We start from the raw sequence: 18,385 nt of genomic DNA on the forward strand, positions 1-18,385 counted from the left end.
TCATCCTTGTTTACAAATCTCTCCATGGCCTCACCCCTCCCTATCTATGTAATCTCCTCCAGCCCCACAACCCCCGAGATATCTGCGCTTTTCCAGTTCTGCCCTCTTGAGCATCCCTGATTATAATTGCTCATCCATTGGTGGCTGTGCCTTCTGTTGCCTAGGCCCCAAGCTCTGAAACTCCCTGCCTAAACCTCTCCGTATCTCCTAATACTCCTGTGAAGCGCCTTGGGACGTTAATAACGCTATATAAATACAACAATAACAACGCATTAATAATACAAGTCGCTGTTGTGCCATTGTTTTGTACGGTGAGTTGCGTTCCCATTGCCAGTCTCCAACTGTGCTGTCATTTCTGCATTATGAGCTCATGATAAAGCATGGTTAAAATAAATGCCAATCTGATGCCAGCAAACCAGCTCTACATTTGCTTCAGCAGACGAGCAGTTTTAAAGCGAAAATAAACGCTTTTATCTATCACAGTCTGATAAAACTGAAGACATTTTGACTGTTCCTGTCAGAACTGTGTGAGATTTGAATGAGATGCATCACTAAGGTAGTATTTTTCTAATAAATTCACTCAGCCCTTACAGCCAGATGTCTAGGCGTCTCTTTAATCCCATACAACCAATTGCTTTCCTGATCTACTTACCGATATGGAGGTTGGCAGAGAATTGGTAGAATCCTGTCACTGGGGCTAGGTATTGGCCGCTGGTCAGATTCAGACCGTCTCCACGCAGGAACACACCGTCTTTCTCAGGCTGAATGGAAATAAACTTCTTTGATAACTCAGTCAGAGACATTGTCAATATGTCCCGATCTATAACGCCAGCCAAGCAACCATTAAGGGTTAAGATCCCAGAGTACATACTCCACAGATTCCTCTAAAATACATGCATCTCATTCACTCTAATGAAGATGTTTAACTACTTCAAATCGATGGGTTAATGCCATTGTTAATCAGCGGAATGTCACGCTAACATTTTAAGCATTTGTTAATATCACCTCCAGGAATTTCGGATCTAATATAACCAGGATGGTTTCACTTAGGATTCTTACAGCAGTTAGAAAGAGACCTGCGTTCCATCACTCTGGGTTGAAATGAAATGCAGGTCCCAAAGATGCAGATCAAATTGGGTGGGATAGCAGCAGAAACAGAGGAGAGAATCAGGCAGTGAGGTCTCCTCTCATGTTCACACCTTAACTTAACTCACATACCTTTTGCCTCCTATCTGCCCCTCATACCACCTGATGGTAGTCCAGGAGTACAGCCTGGAGATCCTCTAACTCCCAGGCTGGAGGGAAAGGGCCTGGTATTATGTAGAATTATTAAATAGAATTTACAGCACAGAAACAGGCCATTCAGCTCAGTTTGTCCATGCCGATGTTTATGCTCCACACAAGCCTCCATCCGCCCCTCTTCATCTCACCCCATCAACATAACCTTCTACAGGTATTCCTTTCTCCCTCATGTACTTATACAACTTCCCCTTAAATGCATCTATGCCAGTCCCATCAACTACTCCCTGTGGTAGTGAGTTTCACATTCTCAACACTCTCTGGTTAATGAAGTTTCTCCTGAATGCCCTGTTGGATTTATTAGTGACTATCTTATATTGATTTCCCCTGGTTTTGGACTCCCCCACAAGTGGAAACTATTTTTTTATGTCTACTATGTTGAGCCTTTCACAATTTTAAAGAACTCTGTCAGGTTACCTCCCAGTCTTAAGCCCCAGCCTGTTCAGCCTTTCCTGATAGTTATATCCTCTTCGTTCTGGTACCATAATTGTAAATCTTTTTTTGCCTTTTCCAGTGCCTCTATATCCTTTTTATAATATGGAGACCAGAACTGTGCACAGTACTCTTAAATGTGGTCTATCCCAGGTCCTATATAACATTAATATAACTTCTCTGCTTTTGAATCTGATCCCTCTAGAAATGAACCCCAGTGCTGTGTTTGCATTTTTGTGGCCTTTTTAACCTATGTTGCTACTTTAACTGATTTATGAATCTGTAATGTGGCCTCCTTATTCCTGCTACCACATGCACCACCTCACACTTACCAATATTGAAATTAATTTGGCAATTACACGCTCATTCTGCAAGTTTATTAATGTCTTCTTGTATTTTGCTGCAGCCTTCCTCAGTATTAACTATACCCCCAGTTTTTGTCGTCCGCAAATTTTGATATTGTACTTCCGATTCCTGAGTTCAAATCATTTATGTAAATGGTGAGCAACATAGGAACTGGTCTCTTCTTCCTCAACTTTAACCCAAAATACCTGCCGTTGCCGGCCTCGGTCTCGGCTGAGGCCTACAAAAACTTTAGCTATATTCTTCTTCGGCGCTCCTCAACCCCTTTAGGTGACGTTCAACCTCTTCGAATTCCTGGCTGTGCAGCACCGAGCTCCCTCTGTGTGGTGGCTGCCAACCCGCCATATTAAGTGACCCCTGACCCAGAATAATGACCCTTCAGTCACGCTGGGGTCAGGGCAGTGGGTGCAACTCCCATCCCAATTCGCTAAAGTTGGATTAAGGAAACCAAACCACCCAGTTCTCCCTCATCAATTATTCTATTATTGTAAGGCATGACATATATATGTGTAATACTGCTCACTAATATTGGTGTAGGAAGGTACAGATACGTTGGTTCTGTAGGTTGAATAGCCACTCACAATATGAAAGTTCTGCAGCTCCTTCAGACTTTTTCTGTTCATCACGAGGTCATCCTTTAGCTTGCAGTGGAATGCTGCCTCCAGCCTATGATATGGGCCTGTCTCCCTGGGTAACAGGGGGGGAAAGGCGAGACTGCCCTGAATTCCTGGACATTCCTGGCACTTTTCTTGCAACGTGATCCTACTTCTTTCTTCAACCACTTCTGCAGAAAAAAAAAACCTAGCTTAAGTTTGATATAGGAGGACAATTTATCCAGTCTGTTCATTCATAACTAATTTTTAATAACTGTGGGATTTTTCTTATGATAATTTAAGTTGTGTTATTCTGCATTCCTTCTCTCTTTGCCATTTGCTATATTTCTGTGACTTGCACTGTGCTCAGCAGGGAAGGAAGGTAGGAGATCTGTGTTGCATCCGCTCCACATATACATATGATTTGGCCATGGGCAGAGAGGGACTAATATTAGAATGTGCTGGCGATGCCAAACTGGAGGATGCCAAGTCTTGAGGAAGAACGCAAGAGATTGTAGAAGAGAGATAGGTTCGTGGAGTCGGCAGTTGATAAACGTGAAACAAAAACAGAAAATGCTAGAAACACTCAGCGGGTCAGGCAGTACCTGTGGAGAGAGTAAGGCAAGTCGACATTTCAGGTGTGGACCCTTCATTAGAACTGATAAATGTGAAGTCCATATGGGATAAAGAAGAGAATGGAAATAAACACGGCCAATCTCAATGGAGTGAATGAACAGAGATATCTAGAGTACAGATACACAGATCTGGGGCTACAGATACAGAGAACAAGGATACAGTTACATAGATCTAGGGATACAGGTGCACAAATCTAGGAGTATATATACACAGATATAGGATTGCAGATACACAGATCTAGGGATACAGGTACACGAATCTAGGAGTGTATATGCACAGATATAGGATTGCAGATACACAGATCTAGGGATACAGGTAGACGAATCTAGGTGTGTATATACACAGATATAGGGGTGCAGATACACAGATCTATTAGTGCGTATACACAGATCTAGGGCTACAGATACATAAATCTGGGAGTGTATATACACAGATATCGGGGTACAGATACATAGATCTAGGGGTACATATACACATTTTTAAAAGTGGGTAGAAAAAGCCATTGAAAGGGAAAATAGGTTTTGGGTTTTGTATACATGGGTATTAAAATAAAAAAAACAAGGAGGTAATAATGAATCTTCACAAAACATTGGTTAGGCCACAGTTGGAGTACAGTCCCATTAATTTTAATTATCTCCTTCAATTTCTATTCCAGCTTCATTTATTTGAAGTATTATTTCACTCAGTCTCTGTTAGAGTTTCATTTACCACTCCCTGCAGTTACTATGACAGTCCTGTAAATGTTAATGATCATCTTCAGCGTTTATTGCAGCTCCTTTTATTTTAAATATTATCTCCCTCGAGGCCTAATGAAGTCCCATCTATGTTAGATATTGCCATTTATGTTAAATATTAACTTGCTCACTTTCTATTACAATAACAGCAACTTGCATTTATATAGCATCTTCATGTGGTAAAATATTCCAAGGCGCTTCACAGGAGCATTATCAAATGACATTTGACACCGAGCCACATAAAGAGATACTGGGGCAGGTGACCAAAAGCTTGGTCAAAAAGGTAGGTTTTAAGGAGGAGAGAAAGGTACAGTTATGGAGAGGTTTCGGGAGGGAAATCCAGAGCTTGGAGCCTAGACACTGAAGGAGGGCCACCAATGGTGGAGCGATGATAATTGGGGATACACAAGAGACCAGAATTGGAGGAGTGCAGAGGGTTGTAGGGCTGAAGGAGGTTACATACGTATGTAGGGTCGAGGCCATGGAAGAATTTGATGAGACTTTTTAAATCAAGGCGTTATCAGACTGGGAACCAATGTAGGTCAGCAAACACTGCAATGATGGGTGAATGGGACTTGGTGCGAGTTAGGACACGGGCAGCAAAGTTTTGGATGAGCTCAATTTTTCGGAAGGTGAAAGATGGGAGGCTGGCCGGGAGAACATTGGAATAGTCTAGAGGTGACAAAAGTATGGATGAAGGTTTCAGTGGCAGATGAGCTGAGGCAGGGGTGGAGACAGGCGATGTTACGGAGGTGGAAGTAGGCGGCCTTGGTGATGGAGAGGACATGGGGTCGGAAGACAGTCCCATTTGTTTTACATATTATTGTATATTACAATTGCAATTTCAATAATTAAAACGTCAAATGTGACTTTACCTTTCAGCATTTCTTTGAATTCTTGTAGTAGCACGTCCTGTGTGACAATAGCACCTGGAGGACCCTGGGGGCCCTGAGGTCCCGGGGGACCTGGTGGCCCTGGAAGACCATGCTGGAAAGTACAAACAGAAAGGGTCATTACTCAGATTCCACTAACACTACTGATTTAGATTGAATCACTGGCCTCTTTAGCCACAGTGCACCATCTTCTGCACCGTCTCAACTCTCAGTGTCCGCTATGGTTCAGTGGGTAGCACACTCGCCTCTGATTCAGGAGGTTGTGGGTTCAAGTCCCAGTCCAGGGACTTGAGCACGTAAATCTAGGCTGACACTCCAGTTCAGTGCTGCACTGCCAGAGGTGCTGTCTTTTGGATGAGACATTAAACTGAGGCCCTGTCTGCTCTCTCAGGTGGATGTAAAAGATCCCATGGCACTATTTCGAAGCAGAGCAGGGGACTGATCCCCAGTGTCTTGGCCAATATTTGTCCCTCAATCAACATAACAAAAAAGGTTATCTGGTCATTATCACTTTTCTGTTTCTGGCAGCTTGCTGTGCACAAATTGGCTGCTGCATTTCCCACATTACAACAGTTACTACACTCCAAAAGTACTTCATTGGCTGTAAAGCACTTTGAGACTTCTGGTGGTCGTGAAACGCGCTATATAAATGCAAATCTTTCTCAGTAGCAATGCTATTCTCACATTGATGGCCAAGATGGAACTTATCACTACATCAGGAAAGGTATATTGTGACCCTAAAGTTCTGCAGGGCTGCAGCTTGTCTCCTGCCATAATGTTGATGCGAGAATTGCTGGAAAGCCCAAATGGCTGAAAATGGGCATGTGCATCATTTCTCCGGGGTTTTCGACAATCTTCCGCAAAACCTTTGGTGGGAAATCATTGGAGCCCCACAGAACCTCAGGGCCTTGGTTAGGATGAAGCCAAGTGGGTTCTATGGATTTCTGTGTAGTTTATTGTAATGCAAATTGCCTAGAGATTATTTGAAGTAATATTTAAGAACTGCCGAAGTGCTTTGTAATTACCAGCTACATGTGAGAACTGTTACAGTCTGTCTTCACTCTTCCTCTGCCACATTTTTCTGAGTGCTTCTTTTCAGGAATGTAGTACTAGCTCTTAACCATAGAATCATAGAAATTTACAGCACGGAAAGAGGCTTTTTCAGCCTATCGTGTCCGGGCTGGCCGACAAAGAGTTATCCCGCCTACTCCCACTTTCCAGCTCTTGGTCCATAGCCTTGTAGGTTACGGCACTTCAAATGCACATGCAAGTACTTTTTAAATGTGGTGAGGGTCTCTGTCTCTGCCACCCTTTCAGGCAATGAGTTCCAGACCCCCATCACCCTGAAAACATTTCCCCTCAAATCCCCTTTAAACCTCCTACCAATTACTTTAAAGCTATGCTCCCTGGTTGTTGATCCCTCTGCTAAGGAAAATAGATCTTTTTCCTGTCCACTCTATTGAAGCCCCTTATAATTTTATACACCTAAATAAGGTCTCCCCTCAGCCTCCTCTGTTCTAAAAAAAACAATTCCAGCCTATTCAATCTTTCCTCATAGCTAACATTCTCCAGTCCAGGCAACATCCTTGTAAATCTCTTCCGTACCTTCTCTAGTGCAATCACGTCCTTCCTTTAACGTGGTGACCAGAACTGCATGCAGTACTCCAGCTGTGGCCTAACGAGTGTTTTAGACAGTTCCAGCATAACCTCCCCGCTCTTGTAATCTATGCCTCGACTAATAAAGGCAAGTATTCCATATGCCTTCTTACTACCTTATCTACCTGGCCTGCTACATTCAGGGATCTGTGGACATGCACTCCAAGGTCCCTTTGTTCCTCTACACTTCTCAGTGTTCATTTAATGTGTATTCCCTTGCATAATAGCCCTCCCCAAAGGCATTACCTCACACTTCTCAGGATTAAATTTCATTTGACACTGTTCTGCCCATTTGATCAGTCCATTGATATCTTACTGCAGCCTGCAGCTTTCTTCTTTATTATCAACCACACAGCCAATTTTTGTATCAGCCGTAAGCTTCTTAATTATTCAAGTCTAAATCATTGATATATATACACCACAAAAAGCAAGAGATCTAGTACTGAACCCTGTGGAAACCCACTGGAAACACCCATTAACCATTACCCTTTGCTTCCTGCCTCTGAGCCAATTTTGGATCCAACTTGCCACTTTGCCTTGGAAAACATGTATTGTGTTCCTAACACAGATGAGGCTGCACACAGGGAGGTTAAAGTAACAGTGACCTCAGTCTTTAATAAGACACTCCAGAGTGAGGAACAGGCCTTAGGGGCCGCCTTATATACAGTGCTCCCAAGGGTTGCTGGGATCCCTTAGGACCCAGTGGATGTGCTCCCTGGTGGCAGAACATGGAAGTGCATGATTTGCAGATTCACAACATCACACCCCCGGAAAGTCAAAGTGAAAATTATTTACAAGGTGAGGCGGTCGGGAACCTTTCTTTCCCTGGTGGGTCGCCTCGGTACAAATGTCTGTTCTGGTGTGTTGGCTGTGCCCTCGCTGGGCTAGCATGTTGTTGGTACCTGCAGAGCTGCTAGGTGAGCCTGGCCTTGCTGGGCTGTTGGGCGGGATGGGTTTGATTTCCTGGTCTGGCGTGCTTTCGTTGATCCTTTGGGTGTGTGTTGTGGGCTCGAAAAAGGTGGTGTCTGCTGTGGGTTGTTCAGCGCAGTCTGTGAACCGCAGCCTCGTTTGGTCCAGGTGCTTTCTGCAAATTTATCCATTGTCTAGTTTGACTACAAACACCTATTCCCTTCTTTAGCTATCACCGTGCCCGCGATCCACTTGGGATCATGTCCATAGTTTAGCACATACACAGGGTCATTCAGATCAATTTCCCGTGACACAGTGGCGCGACCATCGTTTACATTTTGTTGCTGCCGCCTGCTCTCTACCTGATCATGCAGGTTGGGGTGAACCAGCGAGAGTCTGGTTTTAAGTGTCCTTTTCATGAGTAGCTCAGCCGGGGGCACCCCTGTGAGCGAGTGGGGTCTCGTGTGGTAGCTGAGCAGTACTCGGGACAGGCGGGTTTGGAGTGAGCCTTCTGTGACTCATTTAAAGCTCTGTTTGATGGTTTGTACTGCCCGCTCTGCCTGCCCATTAGAGGCTGGTTTAAATGGGGCCGAGGTGACATGTTTGATCCCATTGCGGGTCATGAATTCTTTAAATTCGGCACTGGTGAAACATGGCCCATTGTCACTGACCAGTATGTCAGGCAGGCCGTGGGTGGCAAACATGGCCCTCAGGCTTTCAATTGTGGCGGTGGCAGTGCTTCCCGACATTATTTCACATTCAATCCATTTTGAAAAAGCATCGACCACCACCAGGAATATTTTACCGAGAAACGGGCCCGCATAGTCGACATGGATCCTCGACCATGGTCTGCAGGGCCAGGACCACAAACTTAGTTGTGCCTCTCTGGGCGCGTTGCTCAACTGAGCACATACGCTGCATTGCCGTACACTAAGACAGAGTCGATACCGGGCCACCACATGTGGGATCTGGCTATCACTTTCATCATTATGGTACCCGGGTGTGTGCTGTGGAAATCCGAGATGAATGTCTCCCTGCCCTTTTTTGGTAGCACTACGCGGTTACCCCACAACAGGCAGTCTGCCTGAATGGACAGCTTGTCCTTTCGCCGCTGGAACGGCTTGATTGGCTCTTGCATTTCAACGGGAACGCTGGCCCAGCTCCCATGCAGTAAACAGTTTTTTACTAGGGACAGCAGAGGATCTTGGCTGGTCCAAGTCCTAATCTGACGGGCCGTGACAGGTGATTTATCATTTCAAATGCTTCCATGACCATCAACAAGTCTGCGGGCTGCGCCACCATTAACAAGTTTGCAGGCTGCGCCATTTCCACCCCCGTGGTGGGCAATGGTAGCCGACTGAGAGCATCCGCACAGTTCTCGGTGCCTGGTCTGTGGCGGATGGTATAGTTATATGCTGATAGCACGAGTGCCCACCTTTGTATGCGGGCTAAGGCATTTGTATTTATCCCCTTGTTTTCAGCGAACAGGGATGTGAGGGGCTTGTGATCGGTTTCCAGCTCAAATTTGAGGCCAAACAGGTATTGATGCATTTTCTTTACCCCGAACACACACGCTAATGCCTCTTTCTCAATCATGCCGTCGGCCCTCTCGGCCTTAGACAAGCTCCTGGAAACATAGGCGACAGGTTGCAACTTCCCCGCAATGTTAGCTTGTTTTAATACACACCCGACTCCGTACGACGACGCGTCACATGCTAACACAAGTCTTTTACACGGGTTATACAATACAAGCAGCTTGTTGGAGCATAAAATGTTTCTGTCTTTCTCAAAAGCAATTACTTGGTTTTTTCCACATACCCAGTTCTCACCTTTGCGCAATTACACATATAGGGGCTCTAAGAGGGTGCTTAACCCTGGTAGGAAGTTACCAAAATAGTTGAGGAGTTCCAGGAACGACTGCAGCTCCATGACGTTCTGTGGCCTGGTACCGCATTCCTGATAGCCTCTGTCTTGTCGTCTGTGGGCCGAATGCCGTCCGCCGCGACCTTTCTCCCCAAAAACTCAATTTCTGTTGCCATGAAGACCCATTTCGACCTCTTCAGCCGCAGCCCTACGCGATCCAGTTGCTGGAGGACCTCCTCCAGGTTTTGTAGATGCTCGACGGTGTCCCAACCTGTGACCAATATGTCGTCCTGAAAAACCACCATGTGTGGTACCGACTTGAGTAGGTTCTCCATGTTTCTCTGGAAGATCGCTGCAGCCGACCGAATTCCAAATGGGCATCTGTTGTAGATGAACAGTCCCTTGTGCGTGTTGATGCAGGTGAGGCCCTTCGAAGACTCCTCCAGCTCCTGCGTCATGTAGGCCGAAGTCAGGTCGAGCTTGGTGAACATCTTGCCTCCTGCCAGCTTTGCAAATAGGTCATCTGCCTTAGGTAGCGGGTATTGATCCTGTAGCGAGAAACGATTAATAGTTACTTTATAATCGCTGCAAATCCTGACCGTGCCATCACTTTTGAGTACTGGAACAATCGGGCTGGCCCACTCGCTGAATTCCACGCTGAAGGGAGCTGATGCCCTCGCGTTGCAGCCTGTCCAGCTCGATTTCCACTCTCTCCCTCATCATGTGAGGTACAGCTTGCGCCTTGTGGTGAATGGGTCGTGCCTCTGGGACCAAGTGGATCCGTACCTTCGCCCTGGAAAAGTTTCCAATGCCTGGCTCAAAAAGGAAAGGAAATTTGTTGAAAACCTGGGTACATGAGGCCTTATCGACATGTGATAGAGCTCGGATGTCATCCTAGTTCCAGCGAATTTTGCCCAGCCAGCTCCTTCCAAGCAGTGTGTGGCCATCGCCCGGGACATCAAGAGTGGCAGTTCGTGCCCCATGCCCTCGTAGGTGACCTTGACCATGGCGCTACCCAGGACAGTGATAAGCTCTTTGGTGTACGTTCTCAGTTTCGTGTGGATGGGGCTCAGGGCTGGTCTGAATGCCTTGTTGCACCACAGTCTCTCAAACATCTTTTTATTCATGATGGTTTGGCTAGCACCAGTGTCCAGTTCCATGGCTACGGGTAAGCCATTCAATTTTGCATTTAGCATTATAGGTGGACATTTCGTCGAAAATATGTGCACCCTGTGTACTTCAGCATCTGCCTCCTCTCTCTGAGGCTCCAAATTGCTTTGATCCACCATGGACTGATCTTCCTCTGCCACATCGTGGTTAGCAAGTTTTGCAGAGCTTGCAGCTTGTTTGCAAGCTCGTTGGAGGTGCCCCATTGTTCCACAGCTCTTGCAAACATACCCTTTGAAGCGGCATGAATAGGCTGAATGGAAGCCTCCACAACGCCAACAAGGTGTGAATTGCCTTGCATTCATCCTTTGTTGGGGACTCTGGGTCACCTGAGGCCTGCTGGCAGTTACAGACTTGTGGGTTCTGCCTTGTACATTTCTGTTCGCAAACACAGTTCCAGTTAATTTATGAACATTACTAGCACTTGTGTGCTGAGAAATTTGTTTGGTGTTATCACTGGTGGACATAAACGCCTGTGCTATTGCAATGGTCTTACTGAGGATCGGTGTCTCGACAGTCAAAAGTTTTCGTAGGATGGTCTCGTGGCCAATGCCCAGTACAAAAAAGTCTCTGAGCATTTGCTCCAGGTAGCCATCAAACTCACATTGTCCTGCAAGTCGCCTTAGCTCGGCGACGTAGCTCGCCACTTCCTGACCTTCAGATCGCTGGCACGTGTAGAACCGATACCTTGCCATCAGCACGCTCTCCCTCGGGTTAAGATGCTCCTGAACCAGTGTACACAGCTCCTCGTACGACTTATCTGTGGGTTTCACCGGAGCCAGAAGATTCTTCATGAGGCTGTAGGTCGGTGCCCGCAGACTGTGAGGAGGACCGCTCTCTTTTTTGCAGCACTTCCTTCTCTGTCCAGCTCATTGGCTACAAAGTACTGGTCTAGCCATTCGACATAGGCTTCCCAGTCCTCACCCACCGAGAACTTCTCCAGGATGCCCACAGTTTGCTGCATCTTTGCATTGGATTCGTATACTCGTCGCCAGTTATTGTGTTTCTAACACAGATGAGGCTGCACACAGGGAGGTTAAAGTAACAGTGACCTCAGTCTTTATTAAGACACTCCAGAGTGAGTAACAGGCCTTAGGGCCGGCTTATATACATTGCTCCTAAGGGTTGCTGGGATCCCTTGGGACTTCAGGGGATGAGCTCCCTGGTGGCGGAACATGGGAGTGCATGCTTTACAGATACACAACACCATGGACTTTTACTTTCATGACCAGTCTGCCTTGTGGGACCTTATCAAAAGCCTTATACACTACATCAACACACTACCTTCATCGACCCTCTTTGTTACCTCCTCAAAAAATTCAATCAAGTTAGTCAGACATGACCTTCCCTTAACAAATCCATGCTGACTGTCCTTGATTAATCCATGTCTTTCGAAATGAAGATTTATCCTGTCCCTCAGAATTTTCTCCAATAATTTTCCCACCACCGAAGTTAGGCTGACTGGCCTGTAATTACTCGGTCTGTCACTTTCTCCCTTTTTCAAGGAAGGTACAACGTTAGCTGTCCTCTAGTCCTTGGCACCACACCTGTAGCTAGAGAGGATTGGAAAATGATGGTCAGAGCTTCTGCTATTTCCTCTTTTGCTTCTCTTAACAGCCTGGGATACATTTTATCCACTTTCAAAGCTGCAAAACCCCTTAATACTTCCTCTCTCATTATGTTTATTTCGTCTAATATTTCATATTCCTCCTCCCTGATGGCAAAGTCTGCATCGCCCCTTTCTTTTGTGAAAACAAACACAAAGTATTGTAATAGCAGCAAGTTACTAGATCAATTCAGGTTAACCAACATCACTAAAACATTTTGGGCTACAAATTCAATCAGTCCCAAAAGCGGGTGTGGGGTTCACGATGCGTGATCTGCCCATACCCATTGAAAGTAATGCAGGCAAAATTCAGCATTCATGCTGCCTGCTAATTAACATGATGTGCTAAGCACAGTGTTGCTGAGTGGCTGCGTGCTCAGCACGGGCCCAAGTTCGTGTGAAGTGATCTGTATTTAAAGCTAACTGTTAGTTTGAAATGCAGTCTGCACTTCTTAAAGGGAAGGTGCTTTTTAAAATAAGCTCCTCATTGTTATTGTTGCCAAGGCAACTGTCAGGCAGCTATAGATCAATAGGGCAGTGAAAGGGCACCTCGGTTCTCAGATGCAGCGCTGGTGGCCTTAGTGCAGGGATTGAAAGAAGTCAGGTCTTCAACCCAAAGGGGAACAGGAGGACCTCCAGACTCACTGAAAGAAGGCAGTATGAGCAGATTGCTGAAGCAGTCAGTGCCACCAGTCTTTCCCCAAGGAACTGGATCCAGTGCAGAAAGAAGTTTAATGACCTCACACGGGTGGTCAAGGTCAATGAATGCAGCTTCAAAAGCCATATCCAACCAAGTGCTCACACACTGCTCAATGCACCACACCCCCATCACTCACCTATCAACAATCTCTATCCTTACAATCATTGCTTCCCCTCACCAACTTACCACTGCTGCAAGCCTCACACCTACATCTCACAGCTTGCACACACTGCCAGCTATTCAACTATGATAGGCACATCATCTAAACAGATTGTACCACAGCCACTGGCACATTTCCCTTTCTCGTGCAGGCTGGGGGAGTCAGGAACTTGGGCTGGGGGAGGCATGAACTTGGGCTGGGGGTGTCAGGAACTTGTGCTGGGATGGGGGAGCTCTATCCTGTCTGGGGTCTGAAGTCAGAATGGCTCGAATTACGCTTTGCAAAGTCACTCAGAACTTGGGCTGGGCAGTTGTAATTAATCATTCCAGAGAAACTTCTGGATGTGGCTTATCCTCCAAGGTGACCAATCAACAATCAGGTCATGTGATCATGTGAACCTATCAGAGACAATCAGAGCTTTTTACAGGTGCAAATAGTTGCATCTGAAAAAAAGGGGCGTGGTTTTGTAAAAAAAAGGGAAAAAAATATGGGAAGCGGTTATGATTTGTAATTGTTGAACTCAATGTTGAGTCCAGAAGGCTGTAAAGTGCTTGAATGAAAGATGAGGTGCTGTTCCTCGAGCTTGCGTTTAGCTTCATTAAAACAGTGTTGGAGGCCGAGTATGGTCTCTCTCTCCCTCTGTCCCATTCGGTCTCCCTCTGTCCCAGTCTCTCTCTCTCCCTCTGTCTCAATCTTTCTCTCTCTCCCTCTGTCCCATTCTCTCTCTCTCTCCCTCTGTCCCAGTCTTTCTCTCCCTCTGTCCTAGTTTCTCTCGGTCTCCCCCTGTCCCAGTCTCTCTCCCTCCCTCTGTCCCAGTCTCTCTCTCTCTCCCTCTGTCCCAGTCTCTCTCTCTCTCCCTCTGTCCCAGTCTCTCTCTCTCTCCCTCTGTCCCAGTCTCTCGCTCTCCCTCTGTCCCAGTCTCTCTCTCTCTCCCTCTGTCCCAGTCTCTCTCTCTCTCCCTCTGTCCCAGTCTCTCTCGCTCTCCCTCTGTCCCAGTCTCTCGCTCTCCCTCTGTCCCAGTCTCTCTCTCCCTCTGTCCCAGCCTCGCTCTCTCCCTCTGTCCCAGTCTCTCTCTCCCTGTCCCAGTCTTTCTCTCCCTCTGTCCCAGTCTCTCTCTCTCCTCCTCTGTCCCAGTCTCTCTCTCGCTCTCTCCCTCTGTCCTAGTCTCTCTCTCCCTCTGTCCTAGTCTCTCTCTCTCTCTCCCTCTATCCCAGTCTCTCTCTCTCCCAGTCTCTCTCTCGTTCCCTCTATCCCAGTCTATCTCTCTCTCCCTCTGTCCCAGTCTCTCTCTCCCCCCTGTCCTAGTCTCTCTCTCTCTCTCCCTCTGTCCCAGTCTCACTCTCTCACCCTCTCCCTTTGGACACTCTAGGCTTTCCCCAATCAATAGCATCAACTCATTCATTTCACGATGTAGTTATCCTCTCTAGCAACCAGATTTCACTGATGAACATTCGAATAGGTCTCCTTCCCTCACACAGCCACCAACCCACTCACTGTGGTGGAGGGAGACACCTGGTCCTTTTGTTCCATGTTCAGTTCATACTAAATGGTCAATAGAACTGCAGACTTTCACATTTCAAACTAGTTATTCACACATTCACTTTTTGGTGCTCCTGGCACAATGCCACCTGCCCAGCTCATCCATTGGCACGTAATAATTACCTGCGTTTTCCGCGCTCTGCCCTTGTTCTTCTTCCTGTCATTGACCCCTTTCTCGGAGTGTTCTACGAACAGAAGCCAGCTGTCGTGCGGGTCCACAGGCATATCTGGTAGCTGCCGGAGAAAAGGTGGAAAATGAGGCAGGAGGCCAGATCCTGAGAAAGGAACTAATTTATGGAATACAGTAATCATTTGGCATGGACTGCAAACGCTTTAAATGAGCTGAAAATGAGCTAATTCAAGTAACATTTGTAATGTTCCCAGTAGAACTTTTTATTTCTTTACTATAATTCTGGAGGCTGGAACAAAGTTTACTACTTAGATTCAATGTCACCATCAAGCATTGTCAGGCCAGGTACAGCATTAGTTAAACGCAGAATATAGCTCCCGCAACATTGGACCATCAAACGCTCTCCGTAAGGTACAGTAGGGGTTGAGTGAAGCACTCGTTGGTCTGATGCCATATGGGTTGGATACAGAATAATGTTCTCTCTGCTCCACCCAATAATGTATCTATACAATCAACATTCCATGGACTCTGGTTCAGTTCCTATGGATTGGAGGGTAGTTAATGTAACCCCACTTTTTAAAAAGGAGGGAGAGAGAAAACAGGGACTTATAGACCGGTTAGCCTGACATTGGTGGGGGGAAAATGCTGGAATCAATTATTAAAGGTGTAATAGCAGCGCATTTGGAAAGCAGTGTCAGGATCGGTCCAATTCAGCATGGATTTATGAAAGGGAAATCATGCTTGACAAATCTTCGAGAATTTTTTGAGGATGTAACTAGTAGAGTGGACAAGGGAGAACCAGTGGATGTGGTGTATTTGGACTTTCAAAAGACATTTGACAAGGTCCCACACAAGAGCTTAGTGTGCAAAATCAAGACACATGGTATTGGGGGTAATATATTGACGTGGATAGAGAACTGGTTGGCAAGACAGGAAGCAAAGAGTGGGAATAAACGGGTCCTTTTCAGGATGGCAGGCAGTGACTAGTGGGGTGCCGCAGAGTTCAGTGCTGGGACCCCAGCTATTTACAATATACATTAATGATTTAGACAAAGGAATTGAATATAATATCTCCACTATGATCAGCCATGATCTTATTGAATGTTGGTGCAGGCTCGAAGGGCCGAATGGCCTACTCCTGCACCTATTTTTCTATGTTTCTATGTTTCTCCCTCTCTCTCACCCTCTCCCCCTCCCTCTCTCTCTCTCCCTCTCTCTCTCTCCCTCTCTCTTTCGCTCTCTTTCTCTCTCGCTCCCTCTTTCTCTCTCACCCTCGCTCTTTCTCTCTCACCCTCTCTCTTTCCCTTTCGCTCTCCCTCTCTCCCTCCCCCTCTCTCTCCCTCTCTCTCTCTCACTCTCTCCCTCCTTTTCTCTCTCGCCCTCTCTCTTTCCCTCCCTCTCTCTTTCCCCACCCTCTCTCCCTCCCTCCCTCTTTCTGCACCTTCTCTCCCTCCCCTTGAGTGCAGATTCTGTGCTGAACTCCTCGGGTCCATTGAAGAGGCTCCTGAACTTGTTGCTGAGTAACACAGAGCTGGGTCCGAGATCTCGCCCTGTCCAGAGCTCGCTGATCTCCCCCAGATGATCTCTTACTGGACTTCTCTGCTGATGACTCAGCTGCTGTCGTCGCACTAAACAGGCTCTGAGATCTCTGCCACTGCCCTAAAAGCTGGCGGATGCACCATCACTGTGTGACCCACTGTACCACCCAATCCCAGAGTGTGAAAGGACAGTGTGTGACCCACTGTACCACCCAGTCCCAGAGTGTGAAAGGACAGTGTGTGACCCACTGTACCACCCAGTCCCAGAGTGTGAAAGGACAGTGTGTGACCCATTGTACCACCCAGTCCCAGAGTGTGAAAGGACAGTGTGTGACCCACTGTACCACCCAGTCCCAGAGTGTGAAAGGACAGTGTGTGACCCACTGTACCACCCAGTCCCAGAGTGTGAAAGGACAGTGTGTGACCCACTGTACCACCCAGTCCCAGAGTGTGAAAGGACAGTGTGTGACCCACTGTACCACCCAGTCCCAGAGTGTGAAAGGACAGTGTGTGACCCACTGTACCACCCAGTCCCAGAGTGTGAGAAGACAGTGTGTGACCCACTGTACCACCCAGTCCCAGAGTGTGAAAGGTCAGTGTGTGACCCACTGTACCACCCAGTCCCAGAGTGTGAGAAGAAGTGTGTGACCCACTGTACCACCCAGTCCCAGAGTGTGAAAGAACAGTGTGTGACCCACTGTACCACCCAGTCCCAGAGTGTGAAAGGACAGTGTGTGACCCACTGTACCACCCAGTCCCAGAGTGTGAGAAGACAACTGCTAAATCAATGTCCTGTCCTGTTCCTCTCTGCTTAGATGTTAAAGATTGAGGAGTTTTTTTAAAAACATTGCCATTGGGAGAAATACCATTTTTTAACTTATTCTCCATGATTAGGAGAGAAGCAACCAGTTGTTTAAATTCACTCTTCCTGGCCGCCTTCTCATGATTTCTCATGAATATTAATGAGCACAGGTGGAAAGTTGCTACCCTGCATTAGGAAAGAGATGCAACAATGAAAGATCCCAGTCCTGTCCATTGCTTCGTTGCCTTAAACAATCACAGCGCACACATTATTTTCACCGTGAATGAATAAGCTTTATTGTTCCATTTGTTGTTCATTGCTGCTTATATTGCAGTCATTTAAAAAAAATAATAAATCATGTTGGAAAGGGAAAGGAAAAAGCACAGGGAGATTTATTAAGAGGAATTGCTGACACTTTATGGAAAATGGAGAAAGTTGGAACTTGTGCGACTTTGTCACTCACTCAGAAGCAGCTGGAATACGTCTGTCTGGGCAAGGCCAAGAACTCAATGTTGCAAATATGGGCATGATGCATCGAGGGTGGGTTTGTAAATTGGCACGCACGTTTGGAACAGTTTGGATGTTTGCTTACACTAACTCTTTCACATATCACTTTCAGCACTGCTTTCATACAATACTCTTTTTCAGTCCTTAACTTGAGAATCGCTGTTATGTATGAAATGAAATCATCTACACTCCCGAGTGTGAATGCTTTTTTCTTCTCTCCTCAACATGCACTCTCTAAGTCGGTGTCTACTGTGGAATTTATCTCCCCCCCCCTCCCCACTCCCCCCCCGCCCCAAACATCTTTAGATAAAAATACCACATGTCTCTGCTATTTCCAGTTCAGTGTCTGTCAATACCCTCCACCTCTACCGCAAAGTGCCTTCAGACATCTTGTGAAAGATACAATATAAATGCAAGTTATTGTCATTGAAAGTGCTGCATCTATTTAGAAGGTGCTTGGTGGGATTTAGATTCTGACAAGATAATTAGTGAGGTCACCAAGTCCAAATTCTTTGTGGCTACATTAAGTGAATAAGATTACTTTGGCTATTATTTTGCTTAACAATAATAGTGTCAGCTTGGCTCAGCTGGTAGCATTCTCATCTCAGAGGGGTTGCGCATTTAACCTCCATTACAGACTTGAGTATATAAACCCAGCAGATGGATGTTAATGATCTCATGAGTTCTCCTGGTGTCCTGGCTCAGCATTCTTCCCTCAATCACCTACACCAAGGACAGATGATATGCTTTCTTGTGGGACCTTGCTTGGCACAATTTCGCTGTCACATTTGCCTACATAACAATAATGACTGCACTTTAGAAGTAATCCATTGGTTATAATGTGCTTTGAGATGTGCA

The 18,385-nt window shown here is 46.4% G+C and overlaps 1 protein-coding gene across 1 annotated transcript in view; it reads right to left on the reverse strand.

Moving 5' to 3' along the window:
• The window catches only part of LOC139265263 (adipolin-like), a 100,714-nt gene that overhangs the window by 44,840 nt on the left and 37,489 nt on the right, over positions 1–18,385 (reverse strand). The window contains exons 2-5 of the mRNA XM_070882204.1: positions 14,674–14,784; positions 4,933–5,044; positions 2,676–2,878; positions 653–761 (exon numbers count right to left, since the gene is read on the reverse strand). Coding sequence (XP_070738305.1) covers positions 653–761; positions 2,676–2,878; positions 4,933–5,044; positions 14,674–14,784 — 535 coding nt within the window. The remainder of the gene's footprint in view (positions 1–652; positions 762–2,675; positions 2,879–4,932; positions 5,045–14,673; positions 14,785–18,385) is intronic.

Source organism: Pristiophorus japonicus, chromosome 6 (genome assembly GCF_044704955.1).
Source record: "Pristiophorus japonicus isolate sPriJap1 chromosome 6, sPriJap1.hap1, whole genome shotgun sequence".
NCBI classification, from domain to species: Eukaryota; Metazoa; Chordata; class Chondrichthyes; family Pristiophoridae; genus Pristiophorus; species Pristiophorus japonicus.